Source organism: Brienomyrus brachyistius, chromosome 16 (assembly GCF_023856365.1).
Source record: "Brienomyrus brachyistius isolate T26 chromosome 16, BBRACH_0.4, whole genome shotgun sequence".
NCBI lineage: Eukaryota > Metazoa > Chordata > Actinopteri > Osteoglossiformes > Mormyridae > Brienomyrus > Brienomyrus brachyistius.
In genome coordinates, this window is record NC_064548.1 from 22,513,846 (window position 1) to 22,527,962 (window position 14,117).

The following is a 14,117-nucleotide window of genomic DNA, read 5'->3' on the forward strand; positions in this document are numbered from 1 at the left end:
CCACCACGGAGTAAAACGTGATGTAAATGTAGACAGACATCTGCCAGCAACACGCTACTTATCGTAGTTAACTTCTCAGCAAACCAGAGAACTCTTCCATGAAATGTGAGCACCCGCTCCCTCGTCCTACTGTCGAGTTTGAGGTATCAGAATCACTAACAGGCTTTGACTGAAAGCTGAACCCAGTTGCCAAAAATGACTGACTTCTGTGAACCTCTTCAAAGCAGACTCGTGTCTCACGTCAAGTTAGCCAACAGTGACGAGGTCTGAGCCAGCATCCCTGGCTACTCTGGTCGCCATGGCGCAGCGATGGACATGAGGAACCGCGGTTCATGTAGTGCTCTGTGTTTCCCAATCGGCCCTTTTATTAATGCAGTGTCTCCCTTTGATTCCAACAGCCTGTGCCCCCTACTATGGAGACCGAGTCAACAGATGGGTACCTTGATAGTAAGTAGACTTTCTAAGTTCGCTATTTTAATATCTCTGTTTACTATTATTTTCCAGTTAGGTGCGTAATGGGAGTGTATTTGTTTAATAGGGTGCGGAATGTGGAATGTGGGACTGTATTTCAGTGCAGTTAGCATGTTAGCTAGCATGACGAGGGAGCGGAGCTAAGAAGTATTTCCTATGAGCTGATCCTTGTTCGCTGAATGAGATGAAATGATGAGCGAGTCTGAGGCTTGCAGGACACCTTCCTGTTGTTCTCTCCTGCAGTGGAATATCCTTGACAATCTAAGCTGATACTTTTACGTCTTAAGGAACCTGTTGGGTGAGGGATCAAGGACAGATGAAGTAATATTTATTAATAGAATGATGAATAGATTGATTGGCCAGTTCACTAGGCTACCTTTAAAATTATGGTGCATTGCCTGTGCAGTAGAGATCAAACTGTATCCCGTGAATTGATTAAAATGAATAGGATGTAATGGAACAAATCCAATTACAGAATGAAAGCACAAATGTCAATTAGTGCCTTGTGTTTGTCTCTCTCTTGTGCTTGTAGATTCGAGATGCATAATCAGAGGCATTTTTACATTTGTATATTTGAATTTTTCCATTTAACAGTAAATATGCCCAGGTGAGCTGAGCACTTAATATCAATGATTGAATGAACAGTCCAGACTAAATGAAAGAGTTGGAACACTCTCGTGATTTCCGTTCCTGTTGTTGAGTGGCTTTAATTTTGTGCTGTGTGGTGATCACGCTGTCCCTTTAAATTATAGATACTGTCCCTTCTGTTCATAGTCATGCAATATTGTCCAAAAATTCTTCCGTACCCCTTTCTGTTTTCTCAATTCCTGACTCCCCCTGAATAACACTCATGCCGCTTAATGCATTTAGTATTTGGGAGTTACAGTTTAATTCAATATTGACTGAAAATGTGCACCTATTTTGCTAGTACAAAATTCCAAAAGGTCTTAATTTTTTGAGCAGACTGTGCACTTTAGTGTGTTCTTCACTGAGTTTGCTGCTGTTTGCATTTTCCATCCATATTAACACCACATAGCAAATCCCATGCGGGGCATGGATAAGGTTGGCCTTGAGGTACCACTGTACACAGGTACGCATGGCCACTAGCCGGGGATTAGCTTTAGATCATAAAATAATCATGTATTCACGCAAAGGTGGGTGGGAGATTGAAGTGAGCTTCCAAGTAGCGCTTAGGCCTTAAATCATTCAAGTTGGCAGTAGGTCAGACTGTGTCTCACTTAGTGTCTGAACAGAGTTCCTGAATGGCCTCTCCTCATTCGTAGCCCCTTATGCTCTTCCTTTGGGTCCCTCAGCATGTGCAGTGTGAATGAGCGTACACTTCCCTTCACTCAAGGAGCCAGTTACCCATTGATAGTGTGGCTTATCTGGTAAGGGTGCATTGGTGACAATATAAGGGGCTTTTTTTTGTGACTCCCACCTGGTAACCCCACGGGAAAGCCTGTTCTGAGAAACCTATTCCCTTGGCGGAGTGCTTTCTGTCACTCAGGTGTCTTTTGAGTTGACTAAGGAGGCTCTCACTGCTCGAGCCTTGGACACCGTTAGCCCGGTGACTACGCGCTCCGTGATTTTCACCACTCTATCCATGACAGCATCAGTATAACCAGGGTTTTGACTCAGTCTGGTGTTTCGATTAGACACCTTGAGTAAACTGGCTTGTAAGCAATTTTTTTTTAACTATCTCAGAAAGCCCATGTCTTTTAGGGTTTAGTGGTATTTCAGAATGGAAAGACACAGTCAAACATTCTTCATTCACAGTGGTAGTGAGCAAGAGGGAATAACCATATTCTGTCATGAGAATATCTTATTTGTCTAGTTTAAGAGATGTGTACCTGGATGCGTGTCTGTACCTTATCGCTGTCCAGATGGTCCTTGGAGACGGAGAGATGCTCTTTAATGCCACATGAAGATGGTAGGTCTCGGCGTGTCACATAATTGATTTTTATCTGACTGTCAGGACTCTGACAGGGCTGCATGGCGATTGCTGCAGATGTGTAGAAGTGCGCTTGAGTAAATAAACAAGATTTGTCATGGAACAGTTGGTGGAAGCGTCATGAGGCACAGATGAACAGCGGTGCATCTCCACTCGATGTCTTTGCACGTCCCGCTTAATAACGCCTCTCACCAAGCTAATCGGCGCCGGGGGAGAAGCACTCTTGTGTGTCTTGTAACACGCTTCAATTAAAGGCACCTTCAGCTTGCTTTCAGCTCTTTGGGGTTTCAAATCTGCACCAACAGATTGACACCTAGAGCAGCTGGGGAGAATGGAAAGTTTTCGCTTAACTGAAAATGCCATTTTTAAAAAAGGCCGTTACGCATTATTAAATTCGATAAGAAAAAATAAATGTATTGACAAAAACAGAAGCTGAGCCCTTATCCTGAAAAACTGGAGCTATGTTGACTCCGTAGAGGTTTCTTATTTGAATCGTGCCTTGGTACCAGTTTCCTTGTGGTACTTTAGACGTCTGTTTTGAGCAGCCCCTGCACCTTTCCCATCTCTCATATATCATTTGGGCGTAGTGTTCTGATAGACTGCTGAAAGAATGAAGGAATTCCCCAACCGGTTAGTGTGGAAATGTTTTCCCTCAGTAAACAACAATAGAGGGATTTGACTTTTGCATGTGAAACTTGATTGGTGAATCGTATTCACGTGTAGCAATCTGTCTGTGAGGGGGGTGAACTCTCTAGTTTATTGGTGCTGATTGGAATGTCGCTGGCATCCATGTATTTTTTGCGTTCTTGTAAGCACCATCAACGCTGCAGTTCAGATGCTGCATAACAGCAGTAAATCATGTGAAGATTCCATTCCCGGTAAGCATTGTCAGATGGAGGCTTTACCCGCTCCACGGCCAAGCCCTTGCATTGACGTAGTCGGGGATGATTTTTATACTTGTTCTTCCTGCTGTTTTCGACATCAAGACTTGAGGCTGTGGACAGTGGCGATGGGAACATGAACTGGGGCTGCTGGCCTTGTTTCTGCGTGGGAAAACTACCCAGTATAACTCCGTGTTTTGAGGCAGCTTTTTACGAAGAACACACGGACATATTTGAGTCAGGATCAATGAAGAACTATCGCTGTAGCGTTGCAATGGTCAGGGGACTCAGCTTGACAGGAAAAACCTGATCCATGCTCCGCCTGCGCGTTCCCAGGATGCCTGAACCCACTGCTCTTTTGAATGGGGCCAACTCCTATCCAATTCCTGTCCTTTATTCTCACCAAGTTCCTTATAGATCTCGGCACACATGACACAGCCGAAAAGAATTAAGGAAGGAGAGACGCATTGTTTAGCATCGCAATCCCTCTGAATCACCTGTGCAGCAAAATCGCCACAGTTAGCGGGGGGTGGGGGGGGGGGGGGGGTTTAGTTCACAGGTTTCAAATTAATGAGTCGTTCTGTCAAATTACGGGTTCCTGTCAAATCATCTCAAAACGAGTATTGAGTGGGGGGCACGTACTCGGTCCCTGAAAGGTCAGAAATAAACAGTGCCATTGATTTCTATCTCCCTCTTTTTTTTTTTAATTGTCAAAAGTTTGTAAACACTGACTTTTTTTTTTTTTTAGACCTGCTTGAACGTATAGCAAGCAGTGAGGCGCAATAGGATTCTTCAGGTTTTTCGGCTGCAGACAATCCCCTGTATGTCATTAGCGTACAGTGCACTGCAGACCTTGCCGTTCCCTATTGAGCAATTTCTTTTTTCTTTTTTTACTGAGCCCATGTCCAAGTCCTAGGTCCACCTTCTCTTTCATGCCTCTTCTTCCAAGCCCATTTAAATTGCCTGGGCCTCTTGTCTCTTGCTGGACCAACACCTGCATCCATCTCCTCTATCTTAGCGTTTCCGGCAACGCTTATGCTTCTCCTCGATTTACGCATGCAAATACATTCAGTTATTCCAGCTGGCTGTCGATATGTTTGCAGTCCCCTCCATTCCTCAGTTTTTCCCCAATTCACCCATCCTTGCATGGTGATTTTTACAGAAATGCCTAATGTGTGAATCCCTTTCCTAGCGGAAGATGTTTTTTTTTGTCATTTTTTTTGTCCTGTAATATCATTAAAAAACAGGGTACAGCCCTGGTACAATGGTGTTCCTGAAGGTACAAACAACATTATCTTACCCCCAATGGTACATTAATGTTCCTCTGAATCCATTTGTGTACCATAAAAAGTATCTTTACCTGCAGTAAGGGTATAAATGGCAGACGCTTGAGAGTACAGCCCGAGTGACAAGTCATTGTTCCCTCAAAGGTACAAATTTGTATTCCTGACAGTGTAAGAATGGCAGTGTCATTAGGCTTTTGCTTCAGTTTTTGGTCTGTACCCATCACTGATCTCCCACGGATCCTAACCTACCAGCAGCTAACGTGTCTAAGGGAAGCATCACTGCATCTTGCCACTTAATATGGACCAGTGATCTTGACCTTCAGGACCAGTGGGGATGGGAGGCCTTTGTACCGCTTGCTCTGTCATGGAAAATCCACCCCTCGGCTGAGGCCAAAATCCGGGCTAGCTCGGGCTCCCCGTTGCCAGGTGACAGCTTGTCACCGGAGATTAACCCTCCCCCCCCCCCCCCCCCCCAGACCAGTGTAACTGGAGCTGGCCTAGGCGATTGCGAAAGCCATTGTGTCTCCCGGCACACACCCCTTCCCTTTCGCTCAGACTACCGGCATGTCCCACACAGGCACTGGAAGGTACGCAGTAGCTGCTGCAGTGGCACCGAGTGTTTGCCACATGAGGAATCTCAACACACCTCTAGTTTCACCTGTTTAGCCAGAATGGAACATTCCTCATCCCAAGTCAACTCTGATTAGCAACGAAGGGAAAAATTGATGGGGCAGGTTTCATCAATTCATTAGTGATGGTAACACAATGAGTATAATATGTAGGTAAGAATAGGAGGGGCCGTACATTTTCAGCCGTTTTAACCATAATCGTGTCGTTAGTGTCTCGTCGTACTACTTTAGTATTGAATTGTAAGGTATATGACCTGCATTGGGTGAATATGCAGTATCCATTTAATTGTCACTCCGATAATGAAGCAAAGCTCTTGACTACATAATTTACTGCAGTTCTTTCCAGGAGAAGTAGTTTGAATTGTATTTAAATTTCATGTTTCTTGAAGACTTTTTTGTTTTTTTTTTATTAGATTTTCAAAGTGTCAGGAGAATATCAGCAAGGAAGAAATTATGGGTATAATACTGATGTTTTTCAGGCCATAATTATCCGTCAGATAAATTTTTTTTGTTGGTTTTTTCGTGAGGGAAATTAGGGCCAATGTTTGTACGAAGGCAGCCCTTGGTAAAGCGGCCGCTGGTGTAGATTCCTGTGCTGCTGCCACCAGAATGTTGGTTTCTGGCATTTTTTACATGTACTGAGACACACGGAACATTTCAAATGATCAGCTGAGCACATGCGTAAGGAGATGTGCCCCATGGACCACGAGTAGCTGCCCTGACCGGGGCAGATGGTGTGGGAGCTCACTTAAGCCACAGCACTGCAGTCCCCAAATGCTTTGCAGACGTAGAAGATCATGGTTTGTGGAATGGCTCGGCGCATTCAGACTAGACTAAATGTTTCAAATGCTGTGAAGAAATTCTTCAGACCACCTTAGAGCTTGTTCTTTTTTTTTTTTCTTTGTGACACCACAGAAGTTGTTTGACAGTTCCTCAGTCAGTGTGCAGTTTCTGCAAATGGTAACGGGCACATGCAGAAATGGGTGTGTTTGTGTGTGTCTTTGTGTGTGTGTGTGTATGTGTGTGTGTGTGTGTGTGTGTGTGTGTGTGCGCTCAGCCTTCTTCAGACTAGTGCTGCTCTGCAACCCCCTTTTTTTGAGATATTTTCGAGATTTTCTGATCGTGCTTGCCACAGCAAAGGGCACATTTTCTTCCAGTACAGTGGGAAGGCAACGCAAATGCAATCAAGTCTGTGGTGATTAATTTTATCTAGAGATAAAATCCAAAGATCTCAAGACAGTGCTGTCCTGTTTACAGTAGCGAAACCATTCTAGCGGTATATGGCCGATCACTGAGCTGCCCTTGTATGGTCTTTGTCTGCTTGAGGTCCCCCTGGCCTGAGGAGATGGGGGTCTGTTCCCGTTATCCACCATGCTTAAAGCTGAATAGGTCAGGACGTAATGTGAATGGGTGATAGAATCCCAGAATGAATGTTATTGGTGCTGAAAGGTAGGGGAAGAGAGTTGAGTCTCCTACTGACTGTGGGCCAGCAGACTAGCCGGCTGGGGAGGTCGCATTAAAACGTCAATGTGGCCTCCTCTCTTGGTTTGCCTCTCCTACGTAGTGGTTTCATTCACTAGTTCAGACTTAGAGGGCAGCAGGCAGAGAGCAAATAGCAAACGGTACTCAGCTGCAATCACAAGACTTACACTGGTACTGCTGGTCTTACTTAATGTAGCTAATTAATTTGACTCGAATAAATTAAGAAGAAAAGCACTAACATTCTATAATTCTCTTTGTATAGAATCCCGTGGTAACTGAGGTAATGTGATGGCTTCCATTTCATCACCTCCAGATGATGATGAGCTATTTCGCTTACTCCCACGGTCTCTGAACCCGCGCGCGTAGTTCTGCTCTCATCTCTCTTGTTGCTGGCTGTCTCCTAGGCAACGGAAACTGCTCTCCTGGGAAGGAGAAGTCGAGGATGCTGGCGGACCTGACGGCAGGAACACCTAACGGACAGCATACACACCTCCCGGGCTCCCCCATCTGTAAGTGTCCCTTTTGCCATGTTTGCCTCATGTGTGTGTGATCTCTCCCCTGGAGAGCTTCCGGGGTTTTCTGAAGAAACGTGGCCCTGTAAGAACACCTGAACGGTGATTAGTGTCACACAGCAAATCTTTTACCCATCAATCTTGGCATCTTTCTCCCGCATGGCTATATCTTTAGCATAGCGAGGTACGTTTTGTGTATCTGGTTAGAATCACAACAGTTGCGTAGTTCAGTACTTTTTAAATAGCCTAATTAGCAGTGGATGCATGTAATAGTGAGTTGCTGTATAGTATATTTTGTTTAGTTTGGATTAAGAATCATAACACGATGCTTCTGGGTGAAGTGGATCGAGAAGGACACGTACTCAAAGGAGGTGACACTCAATGACATGGAACCATTGAATAAGGAACTACTTTATTGTACCTCAGGATCTGAATGCTGGAGGAAGCAAACCTCCATTCTGAGTATGCATCTTCCTTCCCTGTGAGCTTCTGGTACAGGCTATGGAGTTAAGCCACTCGCTTGAACATCTGATTAGTGTTACACTCGTCATGGTGAAGTGGCACAGCAAGAAAAAGGGAACCATCTCCACCCTTATCTGGTCTCTGCTACTGAGGGATAGAGGCGAGTTCCTTGACAATGGGGACAGATTTTCTCAAAGATAGCATTCTGCAGAACCACACTAAGGCGAAATTGCAAAACAGGCCACTGACCGAAAAAACTACGGGAGGAGGAATTAAATCCACCTAACTCATAAAGTTTCCACACGTTCGTGTAACGTTGCGGCGTTATCATCGCGTGTCGAAACGTCGCATGAGCCACTACGTGCCGTCCAAGAGCGAGGATCCGCCCCCCCGGGAGGCCCCGCGGTGAGCAGGCAGGTCGTTGACGTCGCGGTGTCCACCCCGCGCCAATTTTTTTAACACACTCACCGCATTGCAAAACGTTCGATTTGTGAAACGCGTTCCCAGGGACTCAGCAGCGTATATTATGTAGAGTACGTGCGTATCAACCACAAGGCCAGGCATTTTTAGTTTATTTTGACCACATTAAATGGTGCGCTGTGACTCACATCAGCTTTCGTGGAGCGCCGTGCAGGTGCTGCGGGTCTGCAGAGAGATTGGAAGCGCGCACACACTGGTACTCAACTCTGCGAGGTCCTTCGCATGGCCTTTCTCCATATGCGTCTAGCCTATGCCTGGCTCCGTTTTCCAGAATGGTGTCGGTAAGCGTTGGTAAGGCTGTGTTTTCTTTTTTTTTTTCCAGCCTGTCTGACAACAGTGTTTAAGCGGTGCCTTTCAGACACAACACCAGATTCGATGTCACCTAATAGTGCCAATGGGTGATAGTTAATATAATTGGTCAGAGATGCCAGTCACTATGGAATAATTGCTCTCATTCACTGCATGCTGTTTTTGTTATGCACTGAACACTCTTCTACGTTGTGCTTTATCGATTGCATGCCTGGTAAGGAATTCTCTTCCCAACATTAGTCTGATCTGGATGGTTCTCCATTCTTGAGGATCCCATGCGTAGAAACTAGCGTACTCTCATTTGCACAATTAAAGTAAGCCTGTTTCCTTGTGATTGACATTGGGCACAGATACTGTATTGCTATGTCCTGAAGGGAAGGTATTCAGTAAATTGTACTGTTGTGTTGCGTGGTACTGGATTTGGCTTATCTAGGTTGGGTGGGTTCTGCAGTGTTATGCGGTGTACAGTGGGATGAGCATCACAGGGGCATGAAGCTGGATTGCCGTATTGCAGTGCTGCTGTACTTTTAGCAACATTATGTAATTGTATTTTTTGGCGCCCTGCTCGTGAAGAGCGTAGGTCAGGTCAGTGTGGTCGGCTCTTTTTTTTTTTTTTGTACTGCAACAAATGAACTGCAAGGCCAGCTGAATCCTGCACTGGATCTCCTTTCGAAGTGTGAGCAGCTGCATGAAGCCATGCCTCATTTCTACTTAAATTTGTGGCGTATTAAAAATTGTGTTAATGAGGAAACATGAAAGTGCTGGACTGATGTGTGAATGAGCCCAAGTGTGAAGTTTCGGCGCAGGCCTTAAAAGGAAACTGACACTTTTTTTTAAGCCGTAGACACCAATGGTTTAGAAGTCCAGAACTGTATTTTAAAGCGCTGCTGGTTTCCTTCCATTTTTTTTTTTACATTACGATGCATGACAAGCACATATTTATCAGCGCAAGTGATTCATTTAGCTCCTTTGTGTGTGCTGTTGGATTCACATGGATGTTAATTTTGCAAGTTCCAGTTGGTAATATGCACAACCATTGGTGGGGGGGGGGGGGGAGGGGGAGGGTTGAGGATGGTGATGGGAGATGCTTCCGGATGACGGGTCTTCCGCTGATTATGGCATAGACTGCAGCCCGCTTGGTGCGGAAATGGTCACTTCCGTTTAGGTTTAATGAGGTTGAAAAGCCCACCTAGAAATGTCAGCACAGCGATGAGGGGTGGAGTTTGGGGGGGGGGGGGGGGACAGCAGAGGGCAGTGTCCGCCCTTGTCGTCTGAGTGGAAATTACAATTAATCGGAATGTTCTATGCCGGCACTTTGTACCTATGCGTGGTTTTGTTGGTACCCTATAGCCAGATAACAGGCTGTATGTGCATCAAATACATACATTAACACATAGGGTCAGCAACGTAGCTTTTTGTTGTCCCCCCCAAGTACATCCATTAAACTCCACCTGCTGGGGGAGGGCTTATTGTCAGCCTTGCCATGTTCTCTTCCTCATGCCCTCCCTGGTAAGATCTGTCTGGGTGGCTGAGCGAGGTCCGGAGGGGAGTCCCTGATCAGCTGGTGGTGTTCGGTGAAGCGACGTTGGACTTCAGTGAGTGCGGCAGGGCGGGTGCGCGGTCTGTGCAGAATGCAACCCCCCCCCCATTCCTGAGACTGGCACACTGCTGCTCCTCTTCCAGATGCTTGTGATCCCTGCAGCAGTGTTCCCAAATCCAGGGAAGCATCGTAAAGGGGACGAGCCTAGTGCTGCCCTCTAAAGGACTCTGTATACCCCTTTATATGAATTTTAATAGGTGTCCAGGGTGAGAGAGCTTCATTATATATTAACCCAAGTATTTGGCCAGAGATTAAATGATGTGTCTCCTTGTGTAAACCTTTTAATCTGGGAAAATCCCTTTGTAGGATCTGAAGTTAAAAAGGGACCGATTCTATTTAGGTTGTGCAGGTGTAGTGCTTCAGGGACTGAGACAAATGTTAGTAGTGTAGGATCGGCATCCAGCCGGCAAGTCAGTGAGCCATTCTGAGAGTGTAGCTGGGCTGTACAGCTCTTACTCATGGCGACGGCACCGTAAGGCACAGTGGGCGTCCACAATCCACGTTCCTTCTCGCTGTCCCACGGGCAGTCAAGTAGAAACCTTGGGGGAACATGGTCGTGGGTGGGGGCATCTCTCCGGCCTCTCTCCTGTTCCCTCAGGGACTACAACCAGATCGACTTGTTCTTCTTAACTTCAAGCAGATTGTGTTTCGCTGTGAATTCCTTGTAGTGTTGGTATGTTTTTTTTGTGTCCTTTTTTTTTTTTTCCTTCTTGAATGATCTTCACCTGGAAATATAGTTGCTATGGCGGCGAGAGTGTGTTCCTAGGCAGCCGTCTGGATCACTGGTTACCATGGGTCTGAAAACCAGTCTCCAGACTGGCTGATATTCGTCCTACTGTACATGAGCTGTCAGCCCCGTAAATGGCTTTAAATTCAAACTGCTATCCCAGCTGTGCTCGGTGTTGGACAGAATGGGCAAAATCAATATTGAAATAAGTCTCGTCTTGGCTGTGTAGTATGTGACATAAATATAAAGATGTTGTCTGTCTTGTTGCGGCATTTAGCGTTCATTTTTTTTTTTCCCTCTTCACTCTGCTTGACCCCAAGCAGCACACAGAATCAAACAGGAAGAAGGGACAGAGGAACAGAGTGACAAAAAAACAGCAGACCTGGAGGAGACCACCCAAAGTGGGGAAGAAGGATGCGAATTGGAGGAACCGGTGACGGACAGCCCCAATCACCTACCAGACGGGGGCACGGGGTCAGATGGGCCGAGTGATGGAGGGATCCGATTGCCCAATGGTGAGTTATGGCGTATTCATGATATTAACAGCTATTAACCGGATATTTTCACCTCAAACATTACACAGTCAGTACTGTAACCAGAGGTCATATTTCTGTATTATGTGTTTCAGATGTGATTAGTTTCCTTATAAATAGAAAGCTTAAGTTGTTTGTGTGTTATTTTTTTTTTTTTACAGTTTGTTCGTATGTGAATTTTTTTTATCTGAGTGCTTGCCTTTACAAATGGCAAAGCTGGGGACTCTTGGACGTAGCAACATGTGGGTTAATGAAGCTTCGTTAGTAATAATGACCGTAGGGTTTTCGCTTTTACCAGATGATCCTTTTTCGAAACCCTCGCTTGAAATGGGTGTGGAAAGGATTGCTATTTTTACGTAAGTGTTTAAAGCCCTGGAATCCTTGTGTAAGTAAATATCCCAGGAATCTCCCACAACCTGTTCCCTGCCCCAAACTGACATTGCCACCTCTGGCCCGAGCTGTAAGTGAGGCAGGCTTCTGTTTCACATTTCCGAACCGCTGAGGCGGGGGGTGGGGGGTTCAAAATTCAGCCAGCTTCAGTCTCAAGCTCACCATATATCTAGAATCTTGATTGTTTATTCGATTTTATGATGTTTGCATCTAGGATTAAAGTTACCCTGACACTAGGCACATGCTCATCAGATAGGACCCAGTGGGCCACTTCTTAGGTGCCTTGACACCACGACCTGGTGTGTCGACCTGGATTTGTGAGGTGTTTGTTTGTGGTGAGACCCTCTGCTGATTGGGCGGAGGGCTCCGTTTCTCCTCAGAATGGACATGAAACCTCCCTGCAGCCCCACACCCCACGCTTAAGCGCCGTTCTCGCTAGCTAGCATATCCAGCGCCCACGTTGGCAGCGAATTTGTCAATCGAACATCTGTACCAAGAGCACACACACACACACACAGGGTATTTTTAGAGTAAACCAATAATACAGGCCCTCTGCTTTAATGATACCTTTAATGCTCCCTTAACTGCTGCGATTCTGGTTGTACGCAGCCAGATCTGAAACAGGCTCAATGCCCCATTTTCTGAACTGTGCCAGTCCCAAACCAAAATCCAGTCTAAGCTTCAGGATCCTTATTAATTTGACCCTCGAAGCATATGAATCAGAATCAAGTGTGCTGCGGTACACAAGGAATTTGCTTCTAGCTGCTTGAGACCCCCCAGTACACATACAATAAATTACACTGTACAAACAATAAATTACACTATGCAAGAAATAAAATTTGAAATATACACACATGGGTAACCCACTGTACAAAGTATAAGGACGGGGGCTGTGAGTGTTTTCAGTGGGCTACACCCCTGTGCCCTTGATCAGAATGTCACCGGTTTGAGCCCCGGCCTCAGCAGAGCAGTCGCGTGTCTGTGGGCCCTTGACCAAGGCCCTGGAGCCCCCCACCCCCAGCTCCAGGGGTGCTCCACATTGGCTGGTCCCGTGCTGTGACCCCCCCCCCCCAAACTGTGGAAGCAAAATGGGGCAGGCAAAGAGAAGAACTCCAGTGTACCTTCATTCATACTTGTGGAAAAGGAAAAGGACTTATCATTTACCAAGAAGGTTGAATGGTGTGATTGCTGCACAGTGTTGTTTATGCTTAGCAGTTACTCATAGACGTAGGCAGGTCTTCAGTGTTGTTGATCTGCAGGAAATATGCCTTCCCAGCACAGTTTGGTTCATAGTGACTCACATATAATTTTACTACTACAGTTCTTTACAACTTGATAATTTTGACTTTATGAATGGTAGAAAACAGTAATTTACTTTAGGAGTAAATCCTAAATACTTTTTGAATGTTCATCAAACTCCTCGCTCATAAGCAGCTGGGCTGATGCTAGAGGTCTTACCAGTTATCTGCAGATGACTGCTTTACTCCGGGTTTGATAACAGACGTTGCTTGTGGGTGGCTCAGCCTTAACCCCCCCCCCCCCCCCACTCCATGTCCCTACAGGTGACAGACCCTTCCAGTGTGGCCAGTGCGGTGTGTCCTTCACGCAGAAGGGTAACCTTCTACGTCACATCAAGCTACACACCGGCGAGAAGCCCTTCAAGTGTCCCTTCTGTAGCTACGCCTGCCGCCGCCGTGACGCCCTGACAGGCCACCTGCGTACGCACTCTGGTCAGTCCCTTGTCATCGACGCACTCGCCCACCGCTGCATTGCCCATTCTCACCCACCACCACCCCACCATCGCCCACGTGCTTGCTCACTCGCTCCCCCTCACACCTCATTTTCACGGCTCGCGCGGTCTCAGGCTCTCTCACCCTCGAGTCCGGCTCCCTCCCCCCACATAGGCCCCAATCCCACCCTCCCTCAGCCCAGGGGCCTGTGTGGTCAGAGCCCGACGATGTGAGAACCACAGCTGCACGTTCTCGCTCGAGCCGATCGCGGTCACAGCCTCTTTTTAAAAAATGATCGGAGTGTGGCAGACTCAACGACGGTCCCGTTTGGAGAAACTGTGCATGCATCTTTGGGCCCCAGGGCTGTCCCACTAACTAACCCACTTTCACACCATCGCCTCGCTCAGGATATGGGTCAGGCGGCGCGAGCACCGTCCGCAGACCCATTCCTCGGAAGCGGTTGCCCCGGGTCGGTTCCTGGAAGCAAACGTGAGGGAGCAGCACCGTAAATGCCAAGCTTACTGGTCGCTGATTGCCGCCCAGCTGAGCAGGGCGATTGCTCTCTCTCTCTCTTTTTTTTTTTTTTTTTTTTTTTTCCGTCTGTCTCGTGACATTTATCCTCCCTTACATTTCCTGCTTCAGCAGGCACTAGCCCAAAGTCAGGTGGGTGAAGT

At 46.5% G+C, this 14,117-nt stretch overlaps 2 protein-coding genes across 5 annotated transcripts in view; one reads left to right on the forward strand and one right to left on the reverse strand.

The window, feature by feature from the left end:
• The window catches only part of LOC125710089 (fibroin heavy chain-like), a 576,413-nt gene that overhangs the window by 166,929 nt on the left and 395,367 nt on the right, over window positions 1-14,117 (reverse strand). The window lies entirely within an intron of this gene.
• The window catches only part of ikzf2 (IKAROS family zinc finger 2), a 31,230-nt gene that overhangs the window by 5,113 nt on the left and 12,000 nt on the right, over window positions 1-14,117 (forward strand). For 3 of the 4 annotated variants that reach the window (XM_048979383.1, XM_048979386.1, XM_048979385.1), the window contains 4 exons: window positions 399-447; window positions 7,105-7,209; window positions 11,111-11,305; window positions 13,276-13,443. In XM_048979383.1, the coding sequence (XP_048835340.1) occupies window positions 399-447; window positions 7,105-7,209; window positions 11,111-11,305; window positions 13,276-13,443 (517 nt within the window). The remainder of the gene's footprint in view (window positions 1-398; window positions 448-7,104; window positions 7,210-11,110; window positions 11,306-13,275; window positions 13,444-14,117) is intronic. The other variant, XM_048979384.1, reaches the window with a different exon arrangement.